A 13,804-nucleotide genomic window follows, 5' to 3' on the forward strand; every position below is an offset into this window, starting at 1 on the left:
ATGGGGGAAGAAACCTTGAGGAGGAGAAGAGAGAGCAACGGAAAAGAGGATGGACAGTCTGTTCAGAGCCAGGAACCCCAAACGATGAACCTACAAAAGCAGGCAAGCCTTTTTCTCTTCTCCCCTCAGTCTGCATGCGAGGGAGGGTGGCAGCCTGGAGGGGGGCCCGGGGCACACACATCACTGTGTCCCTCCCAGCCCAGCAGCGCTGTACTGATCCCTGCACACTGGGCTTAGTTTACATTTTAGGACACTGCTGATTACTAGTTTAATAGCTCTGATAGAAACTCAATTTAGAAAGTGCATTAAGTCCCTGAATTATTTGATCAAGTAGAGACGCTTCACAAACCTAAACTGCTGCTTTCCAAACATACTTCTTGTCCCTATTTATGGCCACAGAGCAGCCGCTGGCTCAGACAGACGAGGCAACGCGTCCTCCAGAAAGTTACGGACGCTTTAGAAAGCAGATGTGCCAATTCCTCTCAGGAGGGAGTGGAATTCCTCTTAGTAACCTAGAAAAAGATTGTCTTCAGTGGTTTTGAGTTTGGTGCCAAGACTGGCAAAGTATGTTATTGGAGCAGCCATAACTAACAGGAAAGTGCAAGTAACCTGTGCCACCTTTTCTTAGCAGGAGATGCCTTGAGTTTTGGCATAAGTTTCACACAATGCATAGGTCACTGCAAAGTCAGGAGGACATCATCTTTCACTGCATAGCACTATCAAGGTAATTCCTGTGCACAAATACCTGAAGCAAGCAGAGGAAAGAAACAAAACCTCTTGAAAGAAAAAAATATATAGTCTCTATCCACAAAAGCTAGGTTTTGAAGTGTACAAAACTCAGAATTTCCAAAGCACTTACAGAAGAATTTCAGACTTTAATCAAAGAATGTAAAGATGTTCACCTGTACAAGGCTAGATCTAAGACCCACATAATCCAAAGGATGGTTTAACAAAGCAAATACACAGGAAAGCTCCAAATAACTGCACTTTGGAAACAGGAGTTTGCTACAGGGCATGTATGCATCTTGGAAAGAAGAGGGAATCTTCATATAGTTTGTTACTCTGTACAAGCTCCGTGTTGAAAACTAGGATCAGCAGTAACAATTACTACGATTGTTCTAAACAAAAAAAATATTCTTAAATTATTAGAAATTACCCAAATGTCTCCTTTTGTTCCCAGGTGGGCCTCATCAGTGGCATCTGTATGATTGTTGGTACAATTATCGGCTCAGGTATCTTTGTTTCTCCAAAATCAGTACTTGCCAACGTTGGAGCTGTGGGTCCTTGTTTAACCATCTGGGCAGCCTGTGGAATTCTTGCAACATTAGGTAAATGAGTCAACAAAGATTCTGAGTTTTTGCTTAAGTCTCTGTATTTGCTTAAGTCTACTGCTCTGTACTGCACATGTGAGAAATGAGCTAATAGCACCCAGGCCAAGATCAATCATCCTGAGATGAGTGTAGCACTGCTCAGGCAAAAAAATAAATGAGCTGTTATAAACGGGCTGTTTATAAAAGATAAATTAGGCTTCTAAAATTGTAAAGCCCATTTTCAGTTTATTGTGAAGGCAAGTTTTAATTTTGCAATATTAACTGCAATAAAGAGGCTACTTTTCTATTTAAATCACAGGTAAAATGTCAAATTTACTGGCAGTGAATTAGGCACTTCCACTACTTTTTTCCTACTCCTGGAATTGTGTAGACCTAACATCCTATAATCTGAAAATTTACTATTAAGCACCTCAAGATATTTCAAGCAAACCAAAAAGGAATTCTTTGTGCATTGTGTCAGGTACACAGCACAGGCAGAAAGGCTCCATGCAGATGCCAGCTGCCTATTTTCAAGTTTTTAGTAGACATTTTACTGCAAAATTGTGCAGGAAGCCTTCCCCCAGCCCAAGCTTCCAAAGGGCAGGTTGGTCAGCCAATGCAGCTGCCAGATGCATTTTATGGTGTTGGTTCCTTAAAGAGAAATCTAATATGAAGCCAGAATGTTTGTGCTTTATTTATCCAAATCTTTAACACCAACAGAAACAAATTCTAGACTGTAACAGTGTATTTTTTCCAATTGCTCACAAGTAACTAAAACTTCAGATATACAGTGAAACACACAGAACTGTGAATAATGACGTGTTCTGCATGCCCATTTCCTTAATTTTTCTACCTCTTAAGAAGTGATAATCTCTGCTAGAAGTGCATTAATTACCAACCCCTAAGTGCTTTTCTTGTTATGCAGGTGCACTTTGTTTTGCTGAGCTTGGTACGATGATCACAAAATCTGGGGGAGAATATCCTTACCTCATGGAAGCGTTTGGCCCAATTCCAGCGTTTCTGTTTTCCTGGGCCAGCTTGCTGGTCACAAAGCCCAGTTCATTCGCCATCATTTGCCTCAGCTTCGCAGAATACGCGTCGGCGCCTTTCTACCCCGGCTGCGACCCGCCCCAAGCTGTCATCAAGTGCCTGGCAGCAGCTGCCATTGGTAAGAGCCCCGTTCTAACAGGCTTCATCCAAACTGCAGAGCGATTCCCATTCAGTCCCACCACCCAGTGCTGTTTCAGCACAGTGAGACCTCAGCAGGTCACCTGTCACAAAGACATCAGGACTTCCAGTAGGTATTGGGGGAAAGTTCTTTACAGGGAGAGTGGCGAGGGGCTGAACAGGCTGCCCAGAGAGGGGGTGGATGCCCCATCCCTGGGGGTGTTCAAGGCCAGGCTGGATGAAGCACTGGGCAACCTTGTGTAGCTCCAGGCCTGGAGGTTGGTGGCCCTGCCTGTGGCAGGGGAGCTGGAGCTCTCTGACCCTTGGGGTTCCCTCCAACCCAGCCCAGTCTGTGATCCTATGACTCAACGCTGAAAACAAAGAAAAACTTGAGACACAGCACAAGCCTTCCTCACAATAATGATGGGTTTAAAAATGGTTTGTTCCTAGTCCACACTTCTTTTATGCTTATAAATACAGCTGTGGAATGCAGGCTTATCTCTACCAGGAAAGGAAGAACAATTGAAGAGTGGAGTTACTACTCCTGTATTTATCAGGATGCTGTGCAACTTTTCTGTGGGTTTGCTTTGTTAAAAACACTAGCAAAGTCTCACTCAGAAAACATTTCCCTCACTATTTTAAAAGCTATCCAAACATGGTGTATTAAAAACCTGTGCGAATAATACAAACTGGGAGTAAAAAAGCAGTACATATAGTAAATAAGGGGGCAACGTTTTAAGGGGCAAGTTCTTTCAGTTCTGAAAAACTTAATGCAAAAATATGAATGTCTTTCTTGCAGTGGTAATTACAATAGTGAATTCACTGAGTGTGAAGCTGGGAAGCTACCTCCAGAATTTTCTCACAGCTGCTAAAATGATCATTGTCACAATCATCATTGTAAGCGGAATCGTTCTCCTTGCACAAGGTAACAAAACACACTTTACTTGCAGAAGTTAGTTTAGCTTCTGCTGTGACCATTTAAATCACTTCCTACTGACAGGAGTGGCACAACAATAAGTTGTTTATTTAGTGGTTCTTTTAGTTCTTTACTGATTAGTTTAGTTCCAGATCTCTTGGGAACTATACTACTTCTCCTGTAGTGGAAGAAACGCAACACTGAGATCACTTCATTAAAAACTGGTATTAAGTGACTTTAATAGTGAGATGTTTCAAAGATGAAATGCAGTAGTGAAACGCTTCTTCATCTGGTGGGAATGAAAATAATTAACTCAACATCCATCAGTAATCTGTGTCTTATTTGCAGGAAAAACTGAAAACTTCAAGGACTCTTTCAAGGACAGTAAAATCTCTGTGAGCTCGATCAGTCTGGCATTTTATAACGGGCTCTGGGCCTACGATGGATGGTAAGGTGTCCTTACAAGTGTTAATGGGTTTAACAGCCTTTCACTGCTTTATTCTCTCTTGCTATAGAACTCAAAGATGTGATCTGAAAAAGTAAACATCATCTGGCTTATTAAGAATTTCTTAATGAATTTTGGAAAAAGAATATCAATTTGGTTAAAAACACACCAACAAAAACTGAACACTAAAAATAACCCCCAAAACCCAACAAACCACCCCACCAGCCCATCTCCTACCCAACCCCAAATCCTCAAGTTAATGTTAATTAGGGAATTAGATCCTGAAGGGGCTACTGCTTTGCTGCTCAAGAGGCTTGGATACCATGGTAGAGTATATAAGAGTTTAATACTATTATTAGGGAAAACAGCTTTCCTAGAGCCCCTACAAACTGCCCCATCAAATTCTATTCCTTGGGCAATACATAGAAGCATTTGATACCTACAGGACACCCACCACCACCCCTGAATTTGGGAGGTAACTTTTCCTTATGCAGCTTCGTTTGGAATTAACGTAAAAACACCTGAAGTCCTCTTCCCTGAGAAGCCTTCAGTTCTCAGTCCAAATCTGTTCATCCATTACCACCTACCACGGTAGATTTACAGAGACACATTGCGAAGTGATCACAAACATGGATGGCTTTAACCTTCCACTTATGTTCTAGAGAGGAGTTAAATTTAATGCTAGAAGAGTTTTCCAGGATTATTTTAATGACAATGAACTTGTTTCCTGGCAGGAATGCACGTTATAATTCGCCTAAGTGCAATCCTTAGAGAGGTTTTGTAGTATGACCCACACAACCACTGTGGAACACTGGCAGATTTGGTTCAGCCCTTGCAATGGGTGTGCTTGTGAGTTGAAGACACTCAGGTGTTACAAACCTTGAGGTTCAAAGTCAGGCTTGTCAATTTGAAGTGCCTGCCCATTTTTTGTTACTCTGGGCTATTTTATCCAAGACAATCTCATTTAAAAAAAATCTCAGAGATATTTTAAAACTGAGGAGGAAAAGATAGCAAATCAAGAGGCTGACATTTGGATAAGGAGCTCAGTTTTTTTGTCCTGCAATTTTTCCACTTAAAAAAAATACTGCTAATACATTGTATTAATGTTTTTCCTTCCAGGAATCAACTCAATTACATCACAGAAGAACTTAAAAATCCTTACAGGTAAAGCTACCACTGAAATCAAACACTATTATTGTAGATGCAGACATGTATTTTGGATTGGTTTTAAAAACAATTCAAAGTCTGAGCACTAACAGAGCTAAACAGCATCTATTATAGGCTTCATAAATTGACATGAAGTTGTATTTTTTATTAAAATCCTGATTGCAATGGCTCTACAGATAAGAAATGTAAATACACCTAAAAAAAAAAAAAAAGAGTATGGGGAAAAGTAAGAGTCCACAGTTTACTATGACAACTCTACCAGTGATCCAGCCATGCTGATGGAGTCTTACTTTTGCATCCTTTAGAAATCTACCGCTATCTATAATTATTGGAATCCCCTTGGTTACAGTTTGTTACGTTCTGATAAACATTTCATATTTCACCGTAATGACTTCAACAGAGCTCCTGCAGTCCCAGGCAGTTGCTGTGGTAAGCCACTTTATTTTGTAATAGAGCATCTGAAGGAGGCTGTGTGCACTGAAGTGTCTGCAGCAGTAACATGAGTAATGCGGAACCTGTAATTTTTCTTGAGATACAATTAATTTATAAGCTGGTTAGTGTCATTTTTTCCATGTTACCTACTGTCACTTGTTAATCCAAAATTTAATTCATTAAGCAGTAGTTCTGTCATATCCTGAGGGTGGGGGGAAAAGAGGAATCAACAGCAATGCCATCTTCAGCTAACGTTTTGTAAACACTGCAGCTCAGAGGTTGACTGTTTTCCATGTGCACCAAAAAGCTTGAAGGAGAAGTAACTCTTGACTGCTGCTGCACCCTTCTCAGTGTTTCTGGGATTTCTGAGAAATACCCACATGCAAAATTACAGCAGATGAAAATCTGCTGTTCTGGAGATAACAGAAAGCAGTCTGTAATTCACCTCCTCCTTATTCCTGTATTAACAAAGCTGAGAAATACCCTTTTTGCATTTTTGAAACAGATACTAATTAGAGACAAAATTATGGATTAAATAACTTTCTAAAATCTTAAAGGCATCTATCCCTTTAGGTCCACTCAGTAGATTTGTCTCTGAAACAAGTGCTGAGAGGTTGTGGAATGTTTGCTCATGTCAGGTTTCTTTGGGAAAACAACAGTATTTATGTCATGTACATGCATGCTGAAGAAAAATATTAACATAGAAATTCTTGTAAATGTAAAAAAAAGTAGAACTTTAGGTGCATTTCAACATCTTGTTTGCACCCAGAGTGCAGCAATGTATATAGGAGTTCTATGTTAAGAACCAGCCCTCTTCAATACACCCCTAACCTTACAATCTTGAATGTCACACATCAGCTAGCACTTTAACTAAATAACAGCAAAGTTCTAACAGCTACTGAGCAGCACAGGAGGAGCACAGCAAACAGCACGAGGCAGAAGGGTGCATGAGGTCTGTACATCCCTAAGCAGATTCCTGCTCAGCACTGCTGAGTGTCCCACTGCTGGACAAATAAGCCACTGACGTTACACTGGTGCAAAACCAGAGCTCTTTATGCTTAGGAGGAGAGCTGAGCACCTCCCACCCAAAACCTATCCAAAAAGTTTCAACTCAAACTTGCAGTAGCTCACAGCACCTCCAATGGATCTCACCTGTCTTACAGTGAGAACCAGCATTCCATGGCACAGGTAAAAAGCAACGGTCAGAAGACCTGACCAAGTTTGTCCTTTACTCATTCAGCCCTAAGGCCCAGGCTGTCGTGCTGTCACTACTACTGGTATGCCTATAGTAGGTTAAAGCCAGGTTGGGTACCTGCTCAACACTCCCCTCTGTTCTGCTTTGCAGACGCACCCCAGGCCAGTACCAGCATCTTATTTCTGTATTGTTCTTTAAAACCCACCTCCCAGTGTTTCCCACACACACTGCATTTCACATACCAAAAGAGTATTCCACTCTTTAGACTGATTGATGTATTAATCTGGGTCTTCATTTGGCAAGGAATTCCTTAATAGCCATACAAGAGATGTTTTTACTGGTAACATACCTTAAATACCCTTTTTACTGTAAAGAGGCTTCAACGTGGCTGAACATACCAAATGCTAGTTAAAAAAAAAAATAATCACAAAAGTGATTCCTTTTAATCCCACATCCCAGACATTTGGAGACAGAGTCCTTTATCCTGCCTCATGGATAGTTCCTCTCTTTGTGGCCTTTTCTACAATTGGATCTGCCAATGGGACCTGTTTCACTGCAGGCAGGTAAGCTTCCATAATAAAGATCTTGTAGTGAAAGTTTATAAAGGATGGAATAATTTATATATACATTTATGAACCTACACACAAATATATGGACATTCTTCTGATCAAAATGTACAAGTTGTAATTTAAAAAGTACCTGCAGATCTAGCTATGCTTCATTTTCAAAAAGCAGCAGTGACTGCTTAGAAGTGTCTTATTCTTAATTCCAAACAAGTGTAGCACAAGAGGTGTTTTTTTTTTTCCCCAAGTCTTAACAAGTTTAAAGCTAGGAATTAAACAGTTAAAGAAGTTACCAGTAAGGATAAAGAATTGGAAAAAGCTATTCCTTTTTATCAGTTCAAAAGATTCAATTTACTAGTTAAAATAGTTTAAATTTCACATACGTCTGAATACAATAATGCTGTGAAGACCAATGCTGGCACAAGGTTGTCAGCCCAGCTTACTGATGTAAAACACATTCAGTGGGGAGTCAATAGCTAACATTTCATTTCTAAAATAATTGCAAGTGAAGTGTGCAAACTAATGACTCAGAACTTTAAGTTTCTAATTCACTACTTGAATTTCGGATGAGAATTAGTTTGGTTATTTCCTTATTGCTGTCTACTACAGTATTCCCTAAGTCTCACTGCTATCAAGCGAAACCCTGACAACATTACAGTCACATGCAGCCCCACAAGAAAGCCTAGAATTAAAGGGTTTTTTTACTAATGTCACTTGGAAGCCTGGGTGCCAGACTAACTGAATTGCCATTTGTTTTGTCAGACTTGTTTATGTAGCAGGTCGTGAAGGGCACATGCTGAAGGTGCTCTCTTACATTAGTGTGAAGCGTTTAACACCAGCACCTGCTATCATATTTTATGTAAGTATAGAAACAACAAACTACAATTCTCCAGTAATAAATGCTTCACAATTTCTTAGCAGCAGCTCAACACCCACGTTTACTGTCTACACAAGAAAACCCTAAAATGCACGTTAGAGAAAGTTATATGAAAAACTCCCCAACTTCGCAGTTTTAACAGTTTTCTTTCCAGAACTTCATTTTAAAATCAAAATGCTTTTAAGAATTCACAACATGAAAACAAATTAAAATACAGGAATGATTAGTACGGGGAAATCCTTTATTTTACAGGGTGCCTGAAAGCAAGCTATCACTATCCCATTTCCTCCCTGTAAGAATGCATCCACAAGTCACTAAAAAAATTAATTATACTGAGTAGAGTATTATAATTTAAAAATAAATTTACGTAATCTTGGGGGTTTTATATAACCTACCCATTTATCTAAGGTAAAACAAGGTTAAGTTCAAAATTCAATTACTCTGTTGACATCCAGTAACTTTACTAAGCCTAAAAATATATTTATTATCTCCACTTCCTCCAAGATACAGAGGCAACAATAAAACAGATCAATACATGCAAATTCCATTTTCAGTCATACAAATTACAACTAAGACTGCACATACACAAAAACCCCACCAACACAGGCTGGCAGGATGTGGACATTCTTGTTAAAGCTGCTGCAGTAGACTGAAAAGTTTAAGCAAAAGCATTTACAGATCACGCTGAACATATGACTATACTGACACATAAGTAAAATGTAGCCTTCTTTTGTAACAGACCACTCCAATTTTTGTTTTCATTTTTAGGGGGCCATTGCCATTATTTATATTATCCCTGGTGACATTAACACACTCATAAATTATTTCAGCTTTGCAGTCTGGATATTTTATGGTTTAACCGTATTTGCACTCATTGTTATGAGGTTTACAAGAAAAGAACTCAAGAGACCAATCAGGGTAAGTTCAGCACCCAGTATGGCTTTTTTCCCCACTCCCATTAGGCACTGAAACACAAAGTCATCCTAAATAGCTGGATTTTCATACAGCATCCTCAAGCAAATCCCTCCTTGTTTAGTTGGGTTCCCCCCTGCCCTTACCTGAGACCTAGCCATTTATTTGTAGCTCTTCTCTTTGTTCCACTTTTGAGCTAGGAAAAAGCTCCTAAGGACTGGGAAAAAGCTTGCACCAGGTTCATTCATCATGTACAGTGCACAGGCAGACTCCAGGCTTTGGGATGGGAAACTGTAGTCAGCAACCTAGGTGGAAAGAGTACTTAAAATAATATCCCAGGTCATTGCACTGGACTCTGGTCCCAGATACATTAAAATGCAAATTTTAACACTGCAATCTAGACTGGGATTTTTCTTAGCAGATAATGTATACATGTACAATATAAACAAAGATGTCTTTGTCAGTGATTTAGCAGAGAAGCTTCCCCTATCCATATGTTCGCTACTCTTGGAATTGCCCCACTGACTTCCTCAAATTATAAAATTAAAAACTGCATAAGGCAATTAAAATATTCTTTTTATACATGTAACTTGTAAAAACTGCAAAAGAATTAACAACTTTGCACTTTGTACCTTGCAGGTACCCATCGTTATTCCAGTCATAGTGACGTTAGTCTCCATTCTACTGGTCCTGGCACCAATCATCAGTGCACCTGAACTGGCCTATTTGTACTGTGTTTTATTTATACTTAGTGGACTTATAGTTTACGTGCTTTTTGTTCATTATAAATTCAGCTGGCCCCAAAAAATATCAAGTAAGTATACGTCAGACAGGCAGCTCCAAATTCAACAGAACATTGCTAAACTTTAGATTAATTAATGTAGTGAAGCTCGTTCTATGCTTCATTCCATCTAGAGTCAGGTGGGTTGGGGTGTGGAAGCAGTCCTCCAGATGTGCAGGGAGGGGCATACAGTGACTTTTACTAAAGACTGTATTTTATTCCTTCCTGTGGAAAAAGCAATGCCTGACTTGAGGAAAGGCAAAACTTGACAAAAAAAGCAATACATCACTGTAGAGGAACAAAACCTCATGTGTAAAATGAACATATTTAGAGCTTTGATTGTCCATATTTCAAAATACTGCTTTAGCCAGTAACTGAAAGTTATGCCACAAAATACTCTGCTTTCAGCTCAGGTTAACTTTACTATACTTACTAAAGAAAATGTTAACAGTGTTAAGGCCAAAAATAGTTACAGTGCCGCTGAGTAAAGTTTCAAGAATCCAGTGTGACCATTTATAAAATGGTTCTGCAGTCTCAAGAGAGACTCTGCAATTACCCCAGGAAAAACAGAATACACAGGCATTTTAAAAAAGGAAGGTGGAACCAGCTGAAGGGGACAGAATGGTTTCTGCAGACATTAAAAAAATTAAAAATCTGTCTCCTGCCCCCCAGGGTTATTAGATATTATGATTATACAATGAGAAACACTACTAAGTGCATGTTTAGAAACTCTGAAATGCTGCATCTTAGATTTTAATATCTGTTCCCCACCCCTTGTTTTCTAAGTTTGAGATATGAATACAGAAGAGACAGCTACTCACAAAGATAATTTTCTCACTTAAAAACATAGTTTAACTCTAAAGAAGAGTGATTTCTCATAGCCTCTTAACAACTATTTTTCCCCACAGAGCCTATCACCATGCACCTTCAGATGCTTATGGAAGTTGTTCCAGCAGAGGAAGCTACTGAATAAAGTATTTTTTATGTTCCAAGTTGTTTTTAAGTGCTATGTAAGTTACCAATTGAGTTTATACTTTCTAAGTTGTTGTTCATACTGGTGTATTATTTTTGCAACACTTTACTACTTGAATGTGTAAGAATAAAAGATTTCTGAGACAGACCACAGTGTCTAGTAGAGCAGTGTTCATTGCTTGCCACTATGCTATGGTATCTTGTTCAGTCAAACTTTTCAATAATGAGGATGGCAAAACTTGCCTGCAACAGTGTCAAGATGCTTCCAACCAGACTGCTGAAAGAACAAAGCAACACATTCAGCTGGCACACAGAAAGGACAGAAATACTGTAAAACCAGACCAACTCCATTCCTCAGTTTCTCTGACTATGAGAAACTTGCCATAAAAAGTTTAAGGAAGTAGGAATCGAGTAAAAATGAAAAGCAAGAGATTGATTTTTAATTGAAACCAGTTATCTTAATTTCTTGTGTATCCAGAAATTCCTTGCCTATTAGACTTCTGGATAACATTCTTTACTACTACTTTCCTGAGGTGCAAATGGATAAACAAAGGAATTTATCAAGTCACTTGCCAGCATTTTCAAGTCCTCCATTTGAGAAAGGCTGTTTTTATTGAAAGGACAAGTCCCCTCAAGAACTAAGCACATCCACCCTAAATTAAGACTATAAAGCAGTTGCTTAATATGAAGCTCATATTAACTCTAGTTGAATTTGCTAGACCAAAGCAGCTACTTGTATCATCCTGCAGATAAATAAACCTTGAAATCCTGTGTAATTTGTTTTACACCTACCTACCTGGAAAAACAATCCCAAAAGGTAAATATAACACTAATAAGTTCTGATTATTTCAAGTTTCATAGATCTGACTATAATCACAAAATATCAGCTCCACGTGCAATAAGGGTGAAACAAAAGCATGACTAAGGCAGGCAACAGAGAACAACATTGTAATGATGTGTCTACTTGCCAGTGTGTTGTTCCAGTCACACAACTGCTGTTCCCCCAGGTCTACTTGTAAAAACCACTTCAAACAGAAGGGGTTGAAGGAAGAAAGGAAGGATTGAAGGAAGATTCTTCAGGGAAAGAAGCAATAGAATGCTTCTGTACAAGGAATGCCTAATACAATTTTAAAGGCTAAAATAGATTCACCTGATAGGGGGATAAGGGGGAAAGCGACAGGAGTCCACAGGCAGTCTTCAGTGACAAGAAAGTGGGAAAAGCAAGCTATCTGTGCCTCTTATCTTGAGGATACAGGATTCCAAGCAGACAGGGCAGGGATGGCTTTAAAATAGAAAAAAAAAAAGTCCTCACTAAGTATGTCATGTGGCTACTGAATTCCTTAGTGCAGTAGAAATGTTAGATATTGACACAGGTATTCCCAAACTGCAACTGAGCTAATTCAAGTAAGAATTTGAACACCTTCTTCATGAAGCCCCTGATCAGAAATTGCTCAAGACCAAAAGACTATTCTTGGAATGTATTGATACATTTTTTTACACTACCTTTTATGGACTGGCTCTTGGCAGCTGCTAAGAACATATAGCTAAAACCAGTTTTTGCTTCTACCTAAGACATCTTACTTTTCAAGCAAAAATTACAGATGATTTCTGCCTATTAAATAACCCACTAGTTATCTACCCACAGAAAAAATCCTCCGTTATATTTAAATGGACAAATCGAAGAAAAAAAAACACACAAAGAAAAGAACCATCCTGCCTCATTATTATTTTTTCCATTAGGTGAGAGTGTTCTGTTGGCATGACAATGAGGAGCAAGCCCACACCACAGTTCCATTAGCTACTTCCTTAAGTACTTTTAGAATTACTGCTTTGCACATACCTGTAGTCAGGTGAAGGTTATAATTAGGTTCAGTTGTTGTCAGGATCCAAACAACACTGATTTTTTTTTTTAAACCACACATTAGAACTGTTTGTCACATAGCAGTTTTTCACTGGCACCAGCAATTGTCTTAAATATTCAGAAAGAAGCAGTTTTATTATAAGCCAATACTCAAAAAACTATTGGTGTAAGCATATTAATACAGTCCTCCTTCCCTTCTTGAAGCAAAGGTATCCAAAAGTTTCTTGAAAGAATAATCCCCAACAAGGTAGTAAGTTCTTGTCAAGAACACAAAGTTTTAGGCTTATTAATGTACATCTGTGAAGTCTCTATTCTAAACCACTATATAGTGATTTATGTGCTTTAAAATCTACAAATGCAGACTGATAACATTAATTTATAATTACAGCTTTTACATTGCTCCTTCACTGAGCTTCTCAATGTGCACAAACCTATGAGTGAAAATCTATTTAGTAAAGATGGTATATTAAAAGACAAAACCTTAGGGCTAAACAGATAAGATTTTATTGTTTATGTGTAAAAGAGAAGAGAGTTTTAGAGAAATGAGAGGGAATGAAATAAGAGCATTCAGGAAGTGAAAATGTCAAACTTGAAACGAATACTGAATTTCTATCACAGTGCTTGTTCCACAGAAGCTGTATAGCAGTTAGATACTACGATGAGTTGCACTGTAGACTATTTCACAACAAGTCAACATCTTTCCAATCAAGTAACAAAAACTGACTCTAGAGTGAAGGCATCAATTCCCGATGCAGAACCAGCAGATGTGGTGACTGCCACAACACTGGTATTTCAAATACAAGGAGTGTGGTACAAACAATCGACAGATGATCAGCATCTGTGAACCTTCCAAAATTACTACTGTTAGCACAGCAAATTCACTCAGACAACAATGAACCAGAAGCTCTGACATCACTAATAAATTCAATTTAACCCAAGGTTAATGTTTAGATTTTAGTGTTTGCACAGGACATGCACATATGTGCACATCATTGTTACAGCCAACAATTTTGAAGTGAAAACATACCTAACATGGAGTATTTATTGAGATTCAGAGCCCAATGGTAAGGAGCTTGTTCAATATTTTCCTACAACAATTAAGGATAGCTCCACAACATGTTCTGCATTACCCATTTTAGTTGAAATGCTCATGCAAGAGACTACTTTTAAGCATCATTCTTATCAGAGGAAAGAGCTGTCTCCAAA

At 38.7% G+C, this 13,804-nt stretch overlaps 1 protein-coding gene across 1 annotated transcript; it reads left to right on the forward strand.

Moving 5' to 3' along the window:
* SLC7A9 (solute carrier family 7 member 9) lies at window positions 1-10,817 on the forward strand (the record flags this gene model as incomplete). Its single annotated transcript, XM_084270150.1, has 12 exons — window positions 1-102; window positions 1,181-1,328; window positions 2,236-2,478; window positions 3,277-3,402; window positions 3,742-3,841; window positions 4,958-5,002; window positions 5,311-5,434; window positions 7,092-7,195; window positions 7,958-8,054; window positions 8,841-8,990; window positions 9,624-9,798; window positions 10,674-10,817. 12 exons carry the CDS (start codon window positions 1-3, stop codon window positions 10,736-10,738), a joined length of 1,479 nt encoding a protein of 492 aa, XP_084126276.1. The 3' UTR covers window positions 10,739-10,817.
* Window positions 10,818-13,804: the final 2,987 nt, after the last annotated feature.

Source organism: Gallinula chloropus, assembly GCF_964237585.1.
Source record: "Gallinula chloropus genome assembly, chromosome: 13".
Classification (NCBI taxonomy): Eukaryota; Metazoa; Chordata; class Aves; order Gruiformes; family Rallidae; genus Gallinula; species Gallinula chloropus.